At 33.1% G+C, this 21306-nt stretch overlaps 1 protein-coding gene across 1 annotated transcript in view; it reads left to right on the top strand.

Annotated features, from left to right (window-relative positions):
• LOC124435885 (NACHT, LRR and PYD domains-containing protein 3-like) overlaps positions 1-21306 on the top strand; it is a 33855-nt gene that overhangs the window by 4898 nt on the left and 7651 nt on the right. Inside the window, exons 3-5 of the mRNA XM_046985819.1 lie at positions 16223-16549; positions 17058-17180; positions 17815-17937. Coding sequence (XP_046841775.1) covers positions 16223-16549; positions 17058-17180; positions 17815-17937 — 573 coding nt within the window. The remainder of the gene's footprint in view (positions 1-16222; positions 16550-17057; positions 17181-17814; positions 17938-21306) is intronic.

Raw genomic sequence — 21306 nt, 5'->3', positions numbered from 1 at the left:
TTTAATTTTACCTGTATATATACTTAAAGTACGATTACCAACGTACAAAAACCAAGCGTTTAGCTATGAACAAATGAGTGGTATGCCTGAAGAACAAGACTAAACCTCTATATATATACTGTTGGAAGCAATCAACAGGGAAAGATAATTTGCATGCAACGACAAATCATCGCATTTTTGTCACGAAGTAACTCGATTATTTCAAGTTTGTTCTATCTTTTTAACGTCAGTTCTCAACAAATCTGTTTATAATGATCCTTGGTCGCAGGATAAAACGCGGTTGCACGAAAAAATTACGAGTTGCAGGTTTGAAAAAATTTCCATTAACAGTATATAAATCAACAAATAATTTTGAATCCAGTAATTAATTTGATAAGAAAATCTTTAGTAAATCTTTAGTAAAATAAGAAAATCTTTAGTTCTATATGTATGCATGCACACTTGAATGTAGTCCTAGCAGAGCCCTCTATTCGTAAGAGTTGGGACAAACGGTCTGGGGCGAGCGCGGAACCGCCATTTTGGTTCCAGCTTGCAAAGTGAAACTATAATAATACTATTGGAAACTGGGTTTATATGCAAAAGAAGGAAGCAATTTAAGCTTATTCCATGTAGTATCTAATATATTAGGAATAATACCAAATTCTTTGCGTTTTTTAACGATTTGCGGCAAACCTGATTTAATATCATTGGTTTGACCTTCGTTTGCGGTTTACTAGTTCGTGCTTCAAATTGATCGTGACCCATTGTAAGAAGTATTTTTCGTACTTGAACGTCTTTTCTCGGCTTATTTTCCGACTCGGTAACAAGTTTTTAAAATCTTTAAGCTTGGTGACAAGCGGCAATGTTATCCTAGCATCAATGTTGTCAAATAGTAGGACAATACTTTTTTCGAAAATTCGAATCATAGTAATCATGCAGTTTTGGTCCTGAGAGATTTGTGTTCAAGATTTGTAACAATATAATGGTAATGAGTTGTTTATGCCCTCCAATTTGATCCAAGCATGATATTTTTTATTCGGAAAGATCACAAAATTTTCTTGCTCAGAAGAAAATGACAGAGTTTTTTACTTTTTAGTTATTGAAATATGCAATGATTTGCCCAAGATGCATTTGCCATTAAACGTTTTATTCCTTTATACGAAGTTATTTTGCCTTCAACACATTATAAAGTATTGAAGTTTATTTCTAATGAAGTTTGTTAAGGATTCTGCTGAAAATTTTGGTGAAGCATTTCTTTAAAATGAAGATATTATTTCTATAACATGAAAAATTTCTGTTGTTGAAGAACAGTCTGTTAGCTATAAATGCTACGGTTTATAGTCTTTTATATAGCATATGAGTCTGATGCAATCTTTAATTTAGCAAAGAGTTAGATTTAATGATTGAGGAATGACACAAATTTTGTATCTGTCATTGATCATACAGGGGTGTGTTGGAGGGGGCTCAGCTCCGTTTGTTCTAATTCTATGCCTTGTATCGCCAGTGAAATATACATATCAAAAAGCTAGCAGCTATTTAGTATACATCAGAAAGGCAGCAATATTTTAATATATATGAGGAAGGCAGCAACAGTTTTTATATACATTAAAATGCCCAAATAGCTGAAATTATGGAGATATGCCTCTGATCTTATAAACCAATACCTACAATTAAGATATCATTGACAAGTCTATAAGAGAAGTTATGTTCTACTTCGAGCTACTGAAGTAGGGTTCATTTGTACAATTCATTACCAAAAATATATGTACTCAGCTGTTTCAGTGAATATCATAATTATAATTACTTCATTTTTGAATTATGAACTAAAAATACAAAATACAACATGGAAAATCACAAGAGTTTCTAAGATTTGGTGTAAATGTTTGTTTTAGTGTGGAAGTGGCTGAGAATTGAGAGGTTTGTAAATTGACCCATTTCTGAACATAATGAGAAATCATTTTCGATTATAAAACAAGCTTTGGAGTAAGAAAACTATTAAAACTGCATTAGCACGAACTTTACAATGTTATTTGGCGCAAAAAATGATTCTCTGCTTGAGTCAGTTAATTGAACCTTGTATCAAAAGCAGTTCAGCACAACAATCACCACACGCAATCAAATTTCGTAAGTTCGACGTAAAGGCATTTCTTTCATTTTTTCGTAATCCTCGATTCTGGCGATATGTAATGACATTAAGCAGCCGTCAAAAATCAGTTATTACACACTTATCCATAAAAAACGCAATACTATCTCAAAATACTGTATTTTTAGCAGTAATTGCTATATAATCATTAGCTCAAATTTCAAAACTAAAAACCAAAATGGCGGAAATTGATCAGGTGATCAATATTGCCCAATAAACGTAAGCTAAACGGATAACAATAGATGTCCCAACTCTTACGAACAGAGGGCGCTGACTCCTAGAGCAAACTTCGGTCTAGTAACATGCATACGCGTTATCTGTTCTCAACACTGAAATATGTGTCATTAGCATAAATGCTTTTGGGTGACGTGGCTTTGTTCTACCTATCCAAATATTGAATTTAATCAGGATGTTTAATTTACACTAGGGAACTTATTTTTGAACACATCAGTAGTTTAATTGACTCAAGTATAAATTAACCATCCATCATACTTAGATAAATTTTCGTAGAAAATACTTGACACTTGTAAGATACTATTAGTTTAAAGAGAATTGACTTGTTGTTGGAAAATTTCCATTCGTTAAAACACTTAGCTATAGTTGATGCGCAAAAGAAACTTAAAAATTAAGGAAAAGTATAATTTATAAATATAATACATTCTGTTTTCATATTACTTATTCTTTAGCATCGTAGATTAATTCAGAGCAAATGTAGTTATGTGAAACTAATTTAATAACTATTATGCTCAACACTATTTATATTACCGTAATCCATTGAGAAGTTCTTAAATGATAAAAAAAAGCTTTTCATATTAAACGAAGAAGTATAGTAAGCTGAAAATCAAAATTCAAAACTGCTAGATGTTATTATGTTAAATATTCCGTATTTTGGAAATTTTGAACACCTTACTATATATCAAGGTGCATAAGTATATATTTTAAGTATGAGTAGCACTTTTTAGTTGAAAGTTGCTTTTCACCAGCAAAAAAATGTTTTATTTTTCAACACGTGGGACAGGAATTATACAGCAGAAAAATCTCTTCAATCTGGTCTTAGTCAGTGTGAAGAGTTGCATCATCTCCAGTACAGTATAATATTGGCTAAGAGCTACATTCAAGTAGATCTTGAATTGTTACTATTTGTTAGTATATAAAATATGTTTTCAATAATAACAGAATTAACTTAAATCCAATATATATTTTTTCGACGTATACTACAAAACACATTAGCCGAAGAGTGCATTCTCACAACGCTAGTGACAGATATTTGCGTTGACAAAAGAGAGCTAGCATCCATGTTCTAACCTCCTATTGTCTCCAAGAACATATTCAGGTTTGTATAATTATACACACATAAAAACTTTCGCGGTGAACTTAGCATTAACTTCAATAAAACTTTAAATTTAAGAGGTACATTTCTCATTGGACAAAAATGTAGGATCAAACTTGAGATCTACGGACGCAAAAACTACAGCCTTTTTTCTTTCATATCATTTTCTTCGCCATTTTCTATGTTATTATTGTATGTTGCTTGTGCAATGTTAGATTTGTGCTATAACTTGTTATTATTACAATTTGTGTAAGATACTATCGTCTGAACTAGAAACAACATTAACAAAAACTACATGGAAACTGCAAAAAACATTTGTTGTAAACAAGTTCAAAAGAAAAAGAGCTAGCATATTTTGAATGAGATAATTTAAGAATGCGAATTACAATTAAAAAAATAGTGCAGACTGCAGAGTGCAATATTGTAGTATGATAATAACAAATGTGATGTGACAATATCAATTCTATACGTCATCAGCTATGGTCGTGTCAGAGTTGTACGAGAGAGCATACGCATGCGCAAGTTAGCCAGTTGTGTACTTCGCGTCGCAAGCGAAGCTACGGAAAATTTAGGAAGGATATTTATTCATTATAGTCCTTCCCATCCATTACACAATTTCGCACAGGATCTTCTAAAAAGGATACAATCTTTAATTACAGATAAGATTATCGTTTTCCTAACGTTATTGTTCATAACTTTTGTTTCTAATCTAAGAAATAAACATGTTTAAATGAGTACAAGCCAATAGTACTGCAGTGTTTGTTATAAACAATAGGAGCACTAGTCATAGTCTCATGTTAAATACTACAGCGTTAGAAATCTGGAAATTTTGCATAGTGCACAATATCATAATATTTGCCGCACATTTACCAGGGTCAAAATATGTAATTGCGGATAAAGAGTCGAGAAAAGTGTACCTTGAAGGTGAATGGAGGTTAAATCCCGTTTGTATCAAGATTGCTATAAGCAAGTTTAATTTCCAGCCTGAAATTGACTTATTCGATTCACGACTAAACAAAAAGTTTGATCAATACTGCTCTTATTGAACAGACCTTAAGGGAACATATATTGATGCGTTCTCCATCCCGTGGAACAACTTAAAGTTTTATTGTTTCCCTCGTTTCAGCTGCATCTTACAATTGCTAAAAAAATTCTACAGGAAAAAGCCACAGGCATTTTGGTGATACCAAATTGGCCAACACAACATTGGTATCCCCTAATCGAACCAATAATTTTACAAGATTGTCCACCGTCGCAAAACCTACTCAAACTACCAGCTGCACCAACAGAAGTGCATCCACTAGTAAAAAAGTTCAAGTTGAAAATATGTCTTGTGTTAGGCAACAACTCATAGGTGTCTCTCCAAGTTCAGCAGAGATAATCATGGCCTCTTGGAGAAAGGGAACAAAATCCTAATACCAAACTTATATAACTAAATGTAGTCAATTTTGTGTTACTACAAAATGTGATTTTTTTAATCCCTCTATTACCACAATCATTCAATTTTTAACTAACCTTTTTCATTCAGGGCTATCTTACTCTGTAATAAATTCTGCCCACAGTGCATTATCTGCCATATGCCAGACCAACAATCACACTATTCCATTTGGAAATCCTTTAGTGAAAAGATTCATGAAGGCTATATTTGAATTAAAACCTACATTCCCTCGCTACAATTCTATTTGGTATGTTAATATTGTGTTTAATTACTTAAGGAAACAACTCCCTATACATGATTTAACATTAAATGATCTTAACATCCGATTAACGTTCCTTCTTCTAATATTATATGGAAAACGAGGGCAAACTATCCACCTGCTAAATTTAACCGATATGAAACTATCTCAATCGAAATGTACTTTCAATCTGAGAAAAGATGAAAACAACTAGACTTGGTCATCACATTGCTCCATTATGAGGCCTGCCCTCATGAACCAGAACTCTGCATTGTACGGCACTTGAAGGAATACATTGATCGAACTAACGATTTGTGCAGTTCTATATACAAAAAACTTTTGATAAGCTTTATAAAACTGCATCAAGCGGTTTCCCGGAATACTATCTCCCGTTGGTGTAAAATATTATTAAACACTGTAGGTAACGACACCAAAGAGTTTGGCGGTCACAGCACTCGAACTGCATCTGCTTCATTTGCCGCAACACAAGTATGGGATATGACGATTGGCTGGTGCAATGCAACCACTTTTCAGACATTTTATAATAAACCTATTAAGGAAATTTTTAATCTAGATTCCACCATTTTAAGGAAAAACAAATTTAGATAAAATTGTTATCTTTTGTGGAAAAATTTAAATTTTAAATATAATCAATGTATGTAAAACTTGCTACCATCTCTTTATCTGTGGTTAACCTTTTTGCAGGCAAAGCACTTTGTTAATAGACCCATAACATCCTGACTCCATTGCTTGCTGTGAAATCTCGTACAACTTTGAGACGATCATGGCTGATGACGTATAGAATTTAAAAATTAAATGAAACTTACCTTAAGTTGAAGTTCAATTGGATTCTAGAAGTCACCAGCCGTGAGTGGAAGAGTTGTACAAACATTCCAAAATTAAATTTCACCCACCTCAAACTCTTCCACTCTTGCAATGGATTCCAACTGGCTTTGAAATCTGGGTAACTTGCGCGTGCGTATTCTCTCTCGTACAACTCTTTCACTCCCCGCTGATGACTTGTAGAATTCAAATCAAACTTCAACTTAAGGTAAGTTTCGTTTAATTTTTAAATTATATAACAATCAGAAGAATTTAAGCAATTTCATTGGTCGAGAGCTACGATCTATAAGAGGACAGACGCACGGAATTGACGTCACAGAAAATTTCTTGTTTTTAAATGACAAACGAGCGGCGGCTAGTGACCACTTTGTTTTTATCACAATTGACGTCATACCTGTGTATCTCTAACTGTGGACTATAGACAACGGTTAAATGTTATCTATTTGTGAAATAAAGTGTTTAATGAGAAGTGCGACGTTTTCAATGGTGAGAAAAGAGAAATCCAACTGGTGGTTAAGTGTTTTTTATTTACATAAAAAAATGACGACAATTTACATGACGCGATGAAATGTCGACTATTTAAATAAAAGAACACACTTACGAAACTTGTATTGGCTAAAATAATATACGATACTTGTTTTACTATTTTTGAGCCAACCGGCCGTATTGTTTGTTGTTACTTTTTTGTAGTAGCTTCTTCAAAAGAATATACATTCCAAGTATTCTGTGTCATGCAAACGATGTTTAATTTTTAAAGGAAAATACTTAACACATTGCAAGTATCTGAAAATAATTAATCGTATTTCCTGCTCATATATTTGATGTGTGTATTGTGTAAGTATTTGCTGTCATTTGAGATTATGTGAATTCGCACAAAAGATATTTGTAAATTGTGAAGGACTGGAGAGCGAAATATGTGCATTTGCTGTATGCCTTACTTAACATTACTTTTATTTCATTGGCGATCTTGGGTTAATCAAAATAAATTACTGCTGCACATTTTGGAATCTATTTACATTTCTAAGCCTTCAGAGACAAGTCCATTGGTGAAATTACATTCTTTAGAAATTCAAAACCAATAGTGCTTTTCTTAAAGTACTTTGAATTAAAAATAAAGCAGCTTTAATTTATTTTGCTTGCTGCTACTGTTCTACTTGAGATTCGACGATCGCGCAATATAAAGCTTGCATCCGTTATGATAAGATTTTTCTGATTTTGTCATCAAGAAGGGTGTAGATAAAAAGCGAGCGCGGATAGCGGACGCGAACACGGATGGTGGACGCGGACAAGAAAAGCGGACGTGGACGGCGGGACACTGATGGCGGATGGGGACAACGGACTCAGACGGCGGACGTTTGTTTGCTGCGTGCGGGAATTGCCAATGATTTATCATAGGAGTTGGACAGTAAGTTAAACGAGCTTTATCTCTTAGGTTAAATTTCTTGTGACTTCATTATTTAAAGAAATTAAACATGCATATTGTACAAGCTTAAATTTTCAGTCAGTCATATAGAGAGTAACGCAATGAAACCCCATAGTTGAAACCCCATTTCATACTAGCCATATTTGCCTTTTGAAACTTCACACAATCCTTGCACTCCTAGTTTTGTATTTTTTTCGTTTCTTGTCAATGGTAATTCTTTCATGTTGGCCTTACTTGAGTGAGCCTGTTTATTTTTACTGCACTGATGATGTCTTCCGTTAACTTGTCATTTTGCAAAGCAGTACGTACATTGCATTTTCAAATTGAACTTCCTTTTAAAAGATGAGGTTTGAAGCCGTTGCAACCTAACTAGTTAGTGTGTCAGTTACAACTTGAAAGTATATTTTAATTACATCCATTGTGCATTATGTCCAAGCGTTTGTTCTCGGACATTAGTTACAAAAATTGGTTATGAATCGACTGATTCCAGCGAAGATGAAAATGGATGTCACGCACATGTGCAAAAATTTAATATAGGGGAACCGATATCTAGTAAGAAATATATTGAAAGATTTTTATTTGTATTTTTTTCATTTCATGTGCTTTATAGATCAAAGCTTGCAAAAGCAATGTGTCAGACAAACAAAGTCTATCTATAATGCAAGATTTGAGCATATTAAATATAGATTAAACAATGAGCATGAGATATTCCTTTCGGAATTTGGCATAATTTTTTAGATTAAGCAAAAACAAAGGTTATTTATTATTCTGCTAAATACTGATGTTTTTTACGTTCACACTCAAATGCAATGACAATAAAAATGTCAACTCAAATTTAAGCTTCAAGTAATTATTGTTAAAAAAGATGAACGTATAACATTAAATATACAATTTCAACCGCTTCACATGCCTGGGTGCAATGGCTATACATTTCGTTTAGTCTTACAATCATTAAAACAGAGCTAACCGGGTCTTCCACGTGCTCGTCCGCTATCCGTGTCCGTCAGCCTCGTCGATGTCCGCCATCCGTGTCCACCGTCCGCGTCCGCCATCTGCGCCCGCTTCTTATCTACTCCCCATCATTTCATGGCTGATAGGTTTATCTGACATGAAAGATACGTATGCTGATGTCGTAGTAAAAGGCGAAGATTGAACGGCAGTAAGAGAAGCAAATTTCATGTTAGCAAATGCCACAAAATTTTTAACATGTGTGATTAAATATATTAATATATGCTTCATATTGCTAACTATGATCAAATACAAGTAATGTTAAGATACGCTCTCAAATCCTTCCTGTCGTTAGGAAATAAATGACTCAAGTGTATGTAATTTAATGACTATTTTCGAGAGGTACTTATGTGTAATCATGACAATATTTTTTATAGTTCCTAGTAGTTTTCCGTTATTGTAAATAATCCATATTTTGTAAAGAAACAAACACATTCTATTCTTTGCAATTTGCTTTTCTTTTCACTTTTCTAAATTGTTGTATGGGTCAATTTTAGTTGTAAAAGTTCATGATTTTGGATAATGCATTTTTGTTCTTCGTATTTACTGATAAAATTTCGTTCAAATTAGTTTGAAGAGTATTGTTGTTGTAAAAATTCCCATACATTTGAAAATAAAAGAAACTTTTCAATGGTGGGGAGGTGTAAGTTATAATCTATCCAGTTTGCAGACTATAAATAGATAATGGAGGCTGCAATGTTGATTAAATGCGCCGAAGTAAAAGTAGTATTTCAACTTTGGTACTTTGGTAGAGTATGGCGTACCGCTAAAATAATTCGACAGTTGCATGTCCACAAACCAAAGAAAAATGTTGTCTATAAAATGCTTCTCTCATAAAGGAAGCGTAATAAACTATATACCAAAAATTAAAATTCAAAAGATTGGAGAGCATTATTGTTTTCAAAGACTTGAAATTATTAACACCATGTAAAATTTATTGACACGTATCAAATATAGGTAGAACTTATATTTAAACTTGTTACACGAATGACGAAAAGTTTATTACAACGACATGCGTAACTTACTCATACATTTTACAAGCATTTAATCAAAGCTTTTCACTTCACGTTATTTAAAGATGATAAATCCACACAACACTCAGTACAAACACTCTTTTTAGCTTTCACTTTGCATTTTATAATTTTTTTCTTTTTAACTTCTTATAGGCCCGTTTCAAACGTCGCATTTTACATGAGCCAAACGAATTAAAAAATCAACGTTTGAAACGGGCAATCCGCATTTTATTCTTTTTGTCCGTCCGTATGCATGTCTATCTGTCCGTCCGCATCCGAATTTTATCTCAACTCAGAGCTATTACGTATTAAAATTCGGTGTGGATAAAATGCGGAGTCGAACTGGCGGACTTGCGAACTTGCGTACGAGAACTGGCAGACTGCCTAAAAAATATATACATGCTATATTTTTTACAACACTGTCCGCTTCAACTGAAAACTCTTTTTGGTTACGGCCATATGTTTAAGCCGGGAGGTGAAATTTCTAAGTCCCCGTACAACATGGTTGTTGTTTCATTTGCATAAAGACTATATTTTGACAGGACGATTGGTCAATTACAAGAGCGACCGGGCAATGTTTACTATCAAGTAAACACAGGATGCTTGAGAAGACGTCAAGCATATTTTATGGCATCGCAGATGCAAAACCACATTTTGTTTGTGGAAGAGTTTGGTTTATCTCTTGGAAAAAACTCTGTGTTTACGGGAGTGAACTGCTCAAATATGGGTTCTAGTCGACTGTTGATATTAAATCTAATTTTTATAATGATTGTGAAAGCAAAAGGTAAGTCAGTACACTGGACGTACACTGTGAACTTTAATTATAGGGGGATAACTACGACAGGATTGTAAAATTATTAGAAATATTAATGGTAAAAGAAAAGAATCAATTTCAAATAAGACTACTAGTTGAGCAAGCGTTGTAATAAACAGAATGTCGTAGTTTGTGAATGCAAACAAATTTTATTTTCAATAGTAACCAATGATGATTATTTGTAAAAACAGCAAGCTTCATAGTAAGAAGTAGAGATCCAACATCAGTCAAAGATAGTCCACTGTTTGAAAAAGCAAATGATGTTGAACATGCCATATGAAAACGTTTCATTTTGGCACTCTTGATATCTGTAATGTTTTAGAATTTTGTAATAATGCAATTATAGCGAAGCAATAATCGATAATCCATTTACAAAATGCGCAACTTTATATAATCCCAAATCCAAAACCTTGCACAGCAGCACTTAATCTTGTATTAAAAGGATACGGCAAACATATTAGTAACAATTATTAGGTATCAGTTTCGTGTATTGTCAAGCACAAAACTTTTAGTTTCTATATCTTACCTATCTGATTGCGCGTAAATATTGCTTAGTTCTACTTTATAACAATAGGCATGTTTAGACGACTATAGCTACATTGCAGGGTCATATGGAAATCACGTGTATTTCATAAAAAATTGTCCGAGTATATTTGACCATTACGCCGATATTAACGGGTAATTTGTTACACATGGAATCTGGAATTTGGAATCTTGGAATCTTTTTGTGTTAAATCATAAAGTAATGTTTCTATTCACAAGTCCTAAAGACGTGTTCAATGTGCAAACTCTACATATTAATTCATGTAAGTTTGCCAAGTATATACATGCAATCTGCTAAGGATTGAAAGTTATACTAGCGATCATAGCCTAAAAAGCAAAATTCATCACTAACAACCGTTATCGTACAAAGAGCCCCGTGCAAAAAAAGCCAAAAATATAAGAGCCATTAGATGCTTTAAGATTGGTATGATTAATGAACTTACAACCTCGTCATCACTCATGACATAAATGATAAACACAAGATTATCAAAAAAGTCTTTGTTCATTTTTACTTGCTAGAGTTTATTGCAAGGTACGACACATAGATGCCTGTGTTTATACGTACGCTTATGTTGCAAGTGTAGATTAGGAAAAAAATAATATTCATAATACAAAAATAGGTTTGTTGAAATCACCTATGTAGAAACCACCAAAAGTGCATTAATAAGCGTGTGAGAATGGCTTTTTTTCTCATGATAAGATTAGTCAATTTTATGAATTAACTGAAGAAAGAAAAAAGCTTAGGTGCTGACAGTACTGAAAAAAGAAGCATGTAAAAGAACTGCATAATGGCCACTGTATGGTGGTTCTTATAGTATTACTTTGAGTTTTGATACTTGTATTGATATTGTAAGCTTTTCTGACTAAGTAAATTGTTGTCCTTATTGGGTTGTTTTTATTTACTTTAACACACTCTAGCTTTAAATTTACAAAGCAGAACGCATACCTGCTCTTTTTTACCAGTTTTGGGGAATTTTATCTATGGCAATCAATGTAGACATTGGCCGTAGATTCAAAATGTTTCCTTAAAAAAATTGAATTTCTTAAAACTTACCTCAGCACCAAACAAAGCAGCCTTCCAAGACCCAGGTATAACTCTAAGTTCTGACAAAAGCATCATTTAATTAATTTAACACAACAACATATGCTATAATGGAAGCTGCCGAATGCAAGACTAACCCGCTGATATCAAGCAAATTTCGATGCTTTCCTGTGTTCAATAGCTCAAAATGATTAGTAAATAGCAGAGAAAACGTTTGTTTCAAAAAACGAAATACGAAAATTTCTCTTCAGTAGCACTTTTAGTAAAGATAACTTTATGTAATTCTTGTATAAATAATTAGCGTCACTCCTGCAATAGTTGGGCGGGGGACCATATTCATATATTCTGTTATGCCAGGCTGAATCTTTTGCAAGTAAAATTGTTTTAAAAGCAAACATAAATATGGTCTTGCCAATTAACACAGGATGGACGCCAATGGTATAAATATAGACGTAGTTCATAAATAGCGATGGCATAGTTATCTATGATATCTCTAATTGTTGGTGTAGAAAAAATTAACATTATGAGATTTACAAATGAAAAGTGGTTATTTATCTGGCATTGGTGGGTGGCTGACAATATTGTATAATCTGTACAAAGCAATAAATGGGGCCTTCAAAATGTCTCTGTAGGATGGTTAATCTTGGCTGTAGGATTACATACTGATGTAGAAGAACTGTAAAAAAAATTCGATTCTTGGTTTGAAAGCTACGTCATAACCGCCATGTTATATGATTTTGCAATATAGTAATTTCATCCAATTAGGCGAGCATTCCATTGCTCTTTTACTCCCAAGGGGATGGTTGCAATCCGCCAATAGGTTTCCATGCTCGTAAAATAAATATCTCGGGGAAAAATCGTAAAGGCTTTGGTCAGGTTTGTTGCCAAAAAGTAATTCATGCAAATTTGAAAATTGCATGAACAAGCCATCAAAATAGGCCGCATTGCTGGATTTACGGAATGTACACATAAAGATAAATCGCATCGTGTGATTTTGGTCGTGTGCGTGCCTTTGTCTTAGTGAAAATGAAATTTAATCTTATCAACCATTCCGATTATGACAACTTATCCGGGACAGGGATCCCTTGGTGAATTTTGGTTTATATGGCAAAATATTTTTATTTTGTGAACAATGTAATGACAGATCAGTTGAATGAAGCCAGTAGAGTTTTGTATTACAAAATCACAGTTTTTACGTTTTTATTCCTTTTACAAACTTCTGATTGAGGCAAAATGTAGAGGAAAACTGGTAGAGAGGTCTAACTTTAAAGCTCTGTTTTCTTGGCTTTGTAACGACTGAAAAATAATATAATATTTGTCTATGTTGATTTGTTTTGTTTCTTCACTGAGATATTAAAAACGTAATTTGAAATTATTATGATCTTTGCGATGTGAATAACAACTCAAAACAAAGTGTTGTTAAATGTGTAAATTTGTAGCAATATTCCATAAACGTCATTGCAGATAAAATTTTGGTGGCAGTATTATGATTCTGTAATATTTTCAAATTTTTTAAGAAGCAGCCGCATCATATAATTTCCAGTTTGTTTCTAAACAATGCAGGTCGATCTTGTACCATCTCAATTTTCTGCCATTATAAAGCCAAGAAGACAAAGTTTTAGGATTAAATATCTTTGCCGTCTGTTCTGTCCCTTTCATCAAAAGTTTGTAGAACGAATGAAAACCCAAAACTGTGATTTTGTAATACAAAAGTGTAGTAAAGTCGGACCGATACCCTACACGAAAGTTGTTGTAAGCAAATGAACCAGCTTCCGCCTTCAATTTTCGTACTATATTTTTTACATGGATGCGTTATCCAGTGTAATATGCATATCATTGGTCCTACCGGTAACGGAGTTCAGGAATGCTTATCTAAGACATTTAATGGGTCAATAGCGAGATAAGTGGATGATCTTCGAAAATCTCGACCAATAAGCGGGATGGCCGGACCGATAAGGGTGTCCAATTGCTATCATGTAATTTGTCGTTTAAATTTTTGTCTTACTAAGATTGGTTTGACCAATTTCGACTGATAATCAATTGAACTAACATAGTCAAGCTTACTGTCTGAATTGAATGTTTGATCGTTTCATAGTAATTTGCTTAAGCAAAATAGAAACCATTATCAGAGCCACTAATAAAACGTAGGGAAATCTTTTACAAAATGTCAAGGTGTGTTGATCTACGGATCAAACCAGATTATTTGTGGGGAGTTCCTAAGAGCTGTTGATGTATGAAAAACATTTTCTATAAAGTAAAATGGCGTTCCTAGGTATGCAGACAAGCCTTGAAATTTGGCAAAACTGCTAATTATTTTTCATGATCACTAGTTAATTTTTTTGATGATCGTTATGATTTCTAAACTAAATTATTTCAATTTACATTTTAACTAGTTTTGATTATATGAAAAGATCATAGCCAGTAAGCATGACACATGAAACAATTTTAAAACTCATGTAATTATACGATTAAAGGCATGTTGGTTACGTTCTGCTTATTTTGGCAAGTACAATGCTACTGGTAGTTGCTATATAGCTCACCTTGCATAATAGTCTAGTGAAATGCCTAATAAACATTAATGGCATTATTAAGCTGTACTTTTATTTCAAATTTTCACTCTAGTAATCTTTGTTTAATCTTAGGCAGGAAAAAATTATACGCATGCACGTTCTTTGTTTGGTTGTTCAAACCACACTTGGAGAAGTGGATCCGGAGGGATCAAAATTGAGACGGGCCATTCATCTAAGGAGAAGAGATTACCTCTATGCAGGGCAAAATTATTGCTGGCATGCCAAGTTTACTTAAAACGTTAGATAGAAGTTCCGAAAGGTTCTACTTTACTGTGATTGTGCGATCTCCCTCATTCCGTCCCTCCCCCCCCCCCTCGCTATTGAATCGTTATCAAACTGACAGACTCGAACCGAGACTTCATCAGAATATAGGTTGCTGCTTTGTGGCATCAAAAACTTTACTATTATTATATCTGATATTTTTTATATTAATTTATTATCCTTTATCGTTCATCTTAGTATTTAATGTTAATATTTTTATTCTTATTTCGTCGTAAACGCTTATTTATAAAAACACTTTAATATCAACATATTTTGTTTTTTTTGACATCAACATATAATCCATGATTGTTAATCTAAATTTTAATGTAATTAATTTTCTTCTTATCTTGTTACAAACGGCGCCTCATAATGATGCTCTACAAATTTGAATCTAGTAAAATTTGCGTCAGTTGTTAAACAACTCAAGTTATGAAAAGTTTTCGTGATTAAACATTCTCTTTGTACGAGCACTTTCACTAGGTATAGAACAAATAAATTGGCATATTTTACAACACCTGACTTGATGTTGCTGAATTTCAAATTTGTTTACTAGTAAAATGGTTGACTAAAATAAACCCATGCACTAAAATGTAAAGAGCACGCGTAAGCCGAAAGATTTAGTTTTTCTCTAACAATCCCGACGGTAAAGTTAGAATGTCAAATATAAATTAGAATGAATTGTAATGGAAAAATTCAATTTAAGGAATTAGATACCTTATAATGCTAAATTTTATATCATTTAAAAGAGTAATGAAAAAATATTTTTAGTAGTTTGAATTGCCATGTTTTATTTTAGTATTGATAACAAAACTCTTTGACAGTTTTTATATATGTTTAATAATGAATAATCATATTAATATTGTTGTTATGTTGGGAACTTTTATAAATTGTGTAATTTAAGTGCTTAAAATGGAAAGTTTCAAGGTTTGAGCAAGCCAACATAACATTGCATTTATACATGGTTTCAGCAGCATGCAGTTTTCAAACATGTCACATTGTCTTGAGCATCCATGATGTTCAAGATGCTGTCTTTAAAGAATGTGTGTTACCGTAATGCTTTGCCCGCTAGTGTTTAAATCTGTTAATGAATTTCCTCTATAGAATACGCTCATTTGATTTCACTGTTTGATGATTTTTTTCACAGAAACTGTACAAGATAGTTATTTTTGTTAGCATTTATGCTGGACAGCTAGAAAATTATGAAGTAGAAAATGCCAAGTGAAAGAACAATCAAACTGAAAACATGCCGAATAGAAAAGCACATTGAGAGACCTACAGAATTAAGAAACATACACCCAATTAAGAACATACCGAATAGGAATGGTCGAATTGTGAAATTAAAATGTTGTATATGACACAATGATTCACCGAAAATTCAAACTATGAATTTTGGCTGCATTTAAAGCCGTAGTATTTAAACCTTCTCTCGAAGTATTTTCGAAGAAGATACATGCAAACAGCGTTCCAACCTTTCTTCTTTCCAAACACAATACGCAATTTACTGTAATTGATGGGCGCCTCATAGTAGAAGTCTATCTAATATAGGATTTTAATTCTAAACTATCGTCTCTTTCAAGATGACCAAAAACTACCAATCCGACTTCAAGGATCAACAAGTTCCAATGCAACAGGTCGCGTAGAAATATTCTACAAAGGAGAATGGGGAACAATTTGTGATGATGACTGGGATATAAACGATGCCAAGGTTGTTTGTCTTCAACTTGGTTATAAAAGAGCTGTTGCAGCTCTTACAGGACCTGCGGTTCCTGACGGTAATGGAACGATATGGTTAGATGATGTGAAGTGTAGTGGATATGAATTGCATCTTTCAAGTTGTTCACACAGAGATTGGGGAGGACATAACTGTGATCACACAGAAGACGCCGGTGTAAAATGTTACGAAGGTAAATTTCTTCATTAAATCGTTTTCTAAAACAGAAGTTACGACGTGCAGAAAAAAATATTATCGATTTGTGGCGTATAGCTATAACTCGATTTTTCATCGATTTAAAGACTTATGATTTTCTTTGTTTTTTTTTAATGCGACGCATTGCAAATTTGTTTATATGTCCAAAAAAATAATGGTTTTACGAAGAAATTTATCGCGTTGCTCACCTGTTGCGTGACAAGCGTAGTTCTCTTTGATTATTTGGAATTAGTTCAGAACGTTGGTGCAGCAAATTTCGTTTTTCGAGCTAACATTATAGCGTTTGGATTATGCATAGCGTATAAAGGAAGTCAAAATTTGGTAGTTAATCATCAATGGATATTAAAATGCTAAAATAATTTTGCATGCCAGTTGCAATGCAAAGACAAATATTTAAATAATTGCTGATAACATTGCATCATAATGATTAAATTTACTCTCAATTGTATTTGTTTACCCATAACATATAACAATTTTATTCATAGACGTTGATGAATGTTCCCTTTCTACTGATAACTGTGATGAAAGAGCAACTTGCATTAATACCATCGGATCATTTTTATGTGAATGTAACATTGGCTTCTTTGGTAATGGAAAATATTGTTCAGGTAATTAAAAGAGTGAGTTGTAAAATTAAAAAGTAAATCGAACGCGGATTGGTCTATCTTTGAGATTCCATTCGCCTGTGCAAACTGAAATAAGTTAAACCAATTGAAGCTTGCAAATCAATTATCAATTATGAATACACGTTTGATAACTTATAGCATTTGTATGTATTTGTTTCCTATTTTTGGTGTTTCATATAAAAAATAGAAGATCTGCTTCGTGTTTGCACCAGTTTATGCATAGCTTGGAGATGTTTGGGAAAAGTTCAGAGCAAGTGAAAACTTTAACCGTCAGTCTTGCATGGGCTTGCACGTATTGTCTCTTATATTTTCAAAAGGCCTTCCTGGGTTACATAAGCCTGGCCAAGCACAGTAATAATGTTTTCATTTAAGCGAAAATTAATCATTCACAAAATCAAACTATCTAACCTTTACAAATTTTAAAAAAAACACAAATATATAATGAAGATAAATATATATTTTTTTGAATAATGGCCTCTATAATTACCAAAAAATTAAATTTTTCACAATAAATTTGACGGCAATTCAGTGTGCCTCCTTAGCGTGCGTTTTTGGATTGATATATTATGACTAATAAATTCACGAAAAGAAATTTAGCCCTGTTTTTCATATTTAGATTTAGATGAATGTTCCCAGAAGTTGCATCATTGCAGCATCAATGCCCATTGTGTTAACACATTTGGAAGTTATACATGCGTTTGCAATTCTGGTTTTAGAGGAAATGGAACCACTTGTATTGGTATGTATTTGAAAAAAATTTATTGTTTCTCTAAAGATTACAAAACCACAAGAAAACCTTCCTCAAACAAAATCATGCATGTGAAGCTGTTTTTAATATTAGTTGAAACTGTACTAAATTCTTCATATTTACGAGCTGCTTCGCGGCGCATATAACATTATGAAAGAGCTTTAGAAAAGAGTACGAGTAAAAAGATTTACCATGTACAGCCATAGTACGAGGAGTTATTTATATGCATCGTTCCATCCAAGTGTTGCTTTAGTCATATAGGCTGGTTTTACACCCAAAGCAACTCTTGTTAAGGTCAAATTAGATGACCAGCAATAGCTATTACAAAACAATTTTCCTACTAAGAAACTTTTGTACTTTATGAAAAATATTATTCATCTAGATTTAAATTCTATATTTATCTTTGTTGGACAAAAATTTTGCGTTGTTGAATCGAGGGGAAGTAATAAGCATATCTATTTTGCCCGATTACTTTAAAATTTGGACTGCACACCATATGCTGGTATGTGTAAAACATTGTGATTCCATTCTTCATGTGATTCATGGATAAAGAAAATACAAGAGATCTTTATTTAAGACTTAGCTTAACATACAATCTTTGTGGAATGTTCTTGCTTCTAAATTAAAGCAATGTGATTCACGAAACCTAAATGCTAATAATTTCGGTGAGAAGATAAATATGGCACTATGATTGGCTATAACAACAAAAGTTTCCCCCGCGAGTGGCTTCACTTAGCATGCTTACAGCTAAACCTCTTTCAAAGGGCAAAAACGTCAATTTAATTAAGCGTGATGATCATGGGTTAAGCTGCTCTTAGAATATAGTTGTATTGCAGGTGAAATAGGTTTATAAATTGCAATAATGATAATTGGGAGTCGAGAGAAATGCTAAATTGTTAGAATCCACTTCGACAACTTTGGCTAAAATAGGGAAAGAAGACAGCAAAATTGCTGTTACTCCGAGGAGAAAAGTTCTATTCTTAATTTGGATGTTTTTCGCTTGGTTAGGCATGCAAAAATTTTCATGTTATAGTTTCACGTATCATGTATTTTTTAAAGTTGCAACATGAGCCCAACAAATTGACGTCCTCTCCACTGTGGGACTTCATAGCTCAGTTGGTTAGAGCAGTGTACCGGCATCACAGAGGTCATGGGTTCGAATCCCGTTGAGTCACCTGAATTATTCAGGTTATGAGACAATTGCTTAAATTGTCCAGCAAAGTGCGAAGATCATATCTTCATTTAATTGAACTAATATTATTAATTAATCAATTAACTTATTTATTAGCAATAAATCAATTAAGATTTTTGGATTACCGAGCCTAAATATTCATGATTTACAGTATGAAATCAACTAAAAAAGCATTTATAATGACAGACAAACCACTTCCAAAAGGCAACAACTTTTTAATACCTAAAAATGGAATACGTTCTTATTACAAGCTCGATGACGGCAAGCTCTTTAACAAAAGTCATGCGATATTACTCCATTAAAAAAAAACGCTTAGATACTTTATTAGGCTACTTACTACACTATTTTTTTATGTCAAATGTTATTCTCAAGCCAAAAAATTCTCCCTATAAAGATCCTAACCTTCTTAAAGTGTTTATGCAACAAATTTTTCATTCTTCTTTCTATAAGCTTATTTTAAAACAAAATAAAACAGATTCCAAATATAGGCATCTCGTTTTTTGATATTCAAGATGGTACAAGAGTTTGGATAGCAAATTGTGTAATTTTTTGTGTTTATTCCAAGGACATCATCAGACTAATAGTTTACAAAACAAACTATAAAACGTTCATAAAATTATTTACAAGCGGAAGTGAAAGTGACTGTTACAAAAATTGAGAAAGTTTCAAGACTTATTAGGTAGTATTTACATTTAAAATGGAGATAGCTCTTTGAGGCTTTGAGACCACTGTTGAGTTGTGGCACATTGTGTTTTATCAAAAGCGCTTCTAAGATGAAGAGTTCGTTTAAATTATGATTATTACAGCGATATAAGATTTTGCTGTTACTTTGAATTAGGTTAAAACGACTAATTCGCAAGCTTATGTATTCAATTGTGGCAAGATCTATATTTTCCGTCATACCTTCCAACAAATTTGTCTGCCTATATTTGAATTGACAAATAACTAAGAAATAACTCAAAATGTTTACTTTGCGTTATTCAGTGCTTGATTTTAAACTTCAAACAACTTATATCAAAAGATATGTTATTCATTGAATAAACATTACCCTTCAGTTGTAGGGGATCTACTGTTATTTCTTAGGAGATTTACTGTTATTTCTATAGAAGGATTCTCTGTTCATCAATGCTTGTTTTGACAATATATGCTTTAAAGTAAATGGTTTGAATCCGGGAGTATCGTTACATGTTTGTAAATGTAGATCGTCCAGGTTGGTATAGTCCTAAGAAGGACTGTTTTTGTTGTTGTCGACTGACGTTTCGACAACCTTACGTTTACTTTTCATTTGACGTTGAAGATGACTACCGCTAAGGTTGTCGAAACGTCAGTCAACAACAACGAAAACAGTCTTTCTCACCAGGGGCGGATCTAGAGTATGTCAAATCCGTCGCGCGACTGATGTTTAGAATTCAAAAATTACTATTCGTATTAAAAATTCATTAATTATTCTTACTTTATTATCGCATTTACTTCGTGATAAAATCCAGCTTTATTTATTATTGAAAACTAATGACTAATCCAATGAATATCTCGTTGGTAACCAGATCAGTTGAATTTTAATTGACCTGGAATAACCGACTGATAAGCGGGGTGGCTTGACTGGTTCCACGGATAAAGGAGTCTATGAACGCTCAAAACACTTGTTTTATTGGTCAATAGCCAGATCAGTGGACAGTCTGGAATGGTCTCGACTGAGAAGAGGGGTAGCCGGACGTATAAAGGAGTCCGATTGCTATCTTACAATTGGTTCATTTGAATTTTGTTTTATTGTGATTGGTTTGACGGATTTCGACTGATAGCCAACTGAACTAACATAGTCAAGCTCACTGTCTGAATTGAATGTTTGATCGTTTTATAGTAAATTTTATAAGCATGATAGAAACTAAACTACAATCAGATGGAATTTACGGAAATATTTTACAAATTCTTATATTGACATAAATGCTGCTGTACAAACTGTAAATTTTTTCAAGAGGGTGAAAAATTTATGGATAAATTGTAAATGCTTGACAAAGACGATCTCGCGAGCGACATTTCAGTCATAGATGTTCAAAAGAAAGCCAACATTGTTTTGAATTTTATCAGCAGAAATTTACATCCAAAATCGTAAGTAAAGGACAAGTGAAGTGTACGCATAAATGTAATATATCAAAGTCAATTTATGCGAA

The sequence above is a fragment of the Xenia sp. Carnegie-2017 genome, unplaced genomic scaffold, assembly GCF_021976095.1.
Source record: "Xenia sp. Carnegie-2017 unplaced genomic scaffold, XeniaSp_v1 HiC_scaffold_16, whole genome shotgun sequence".
Taxonomy (NCBI): domain Eukaryota; kingdom Metazoa; phylum Cnidaria; class Anthozoa; order Malacalcyonacea; family Xeniidae; genus Xenia; species Xenia sp. Carnegie-2017.
The sequence above is the reverse complement of the archived record's forward strand: the minus strand, read 5'-3'. Positions and strand labels throughout refer to the sequence as shown.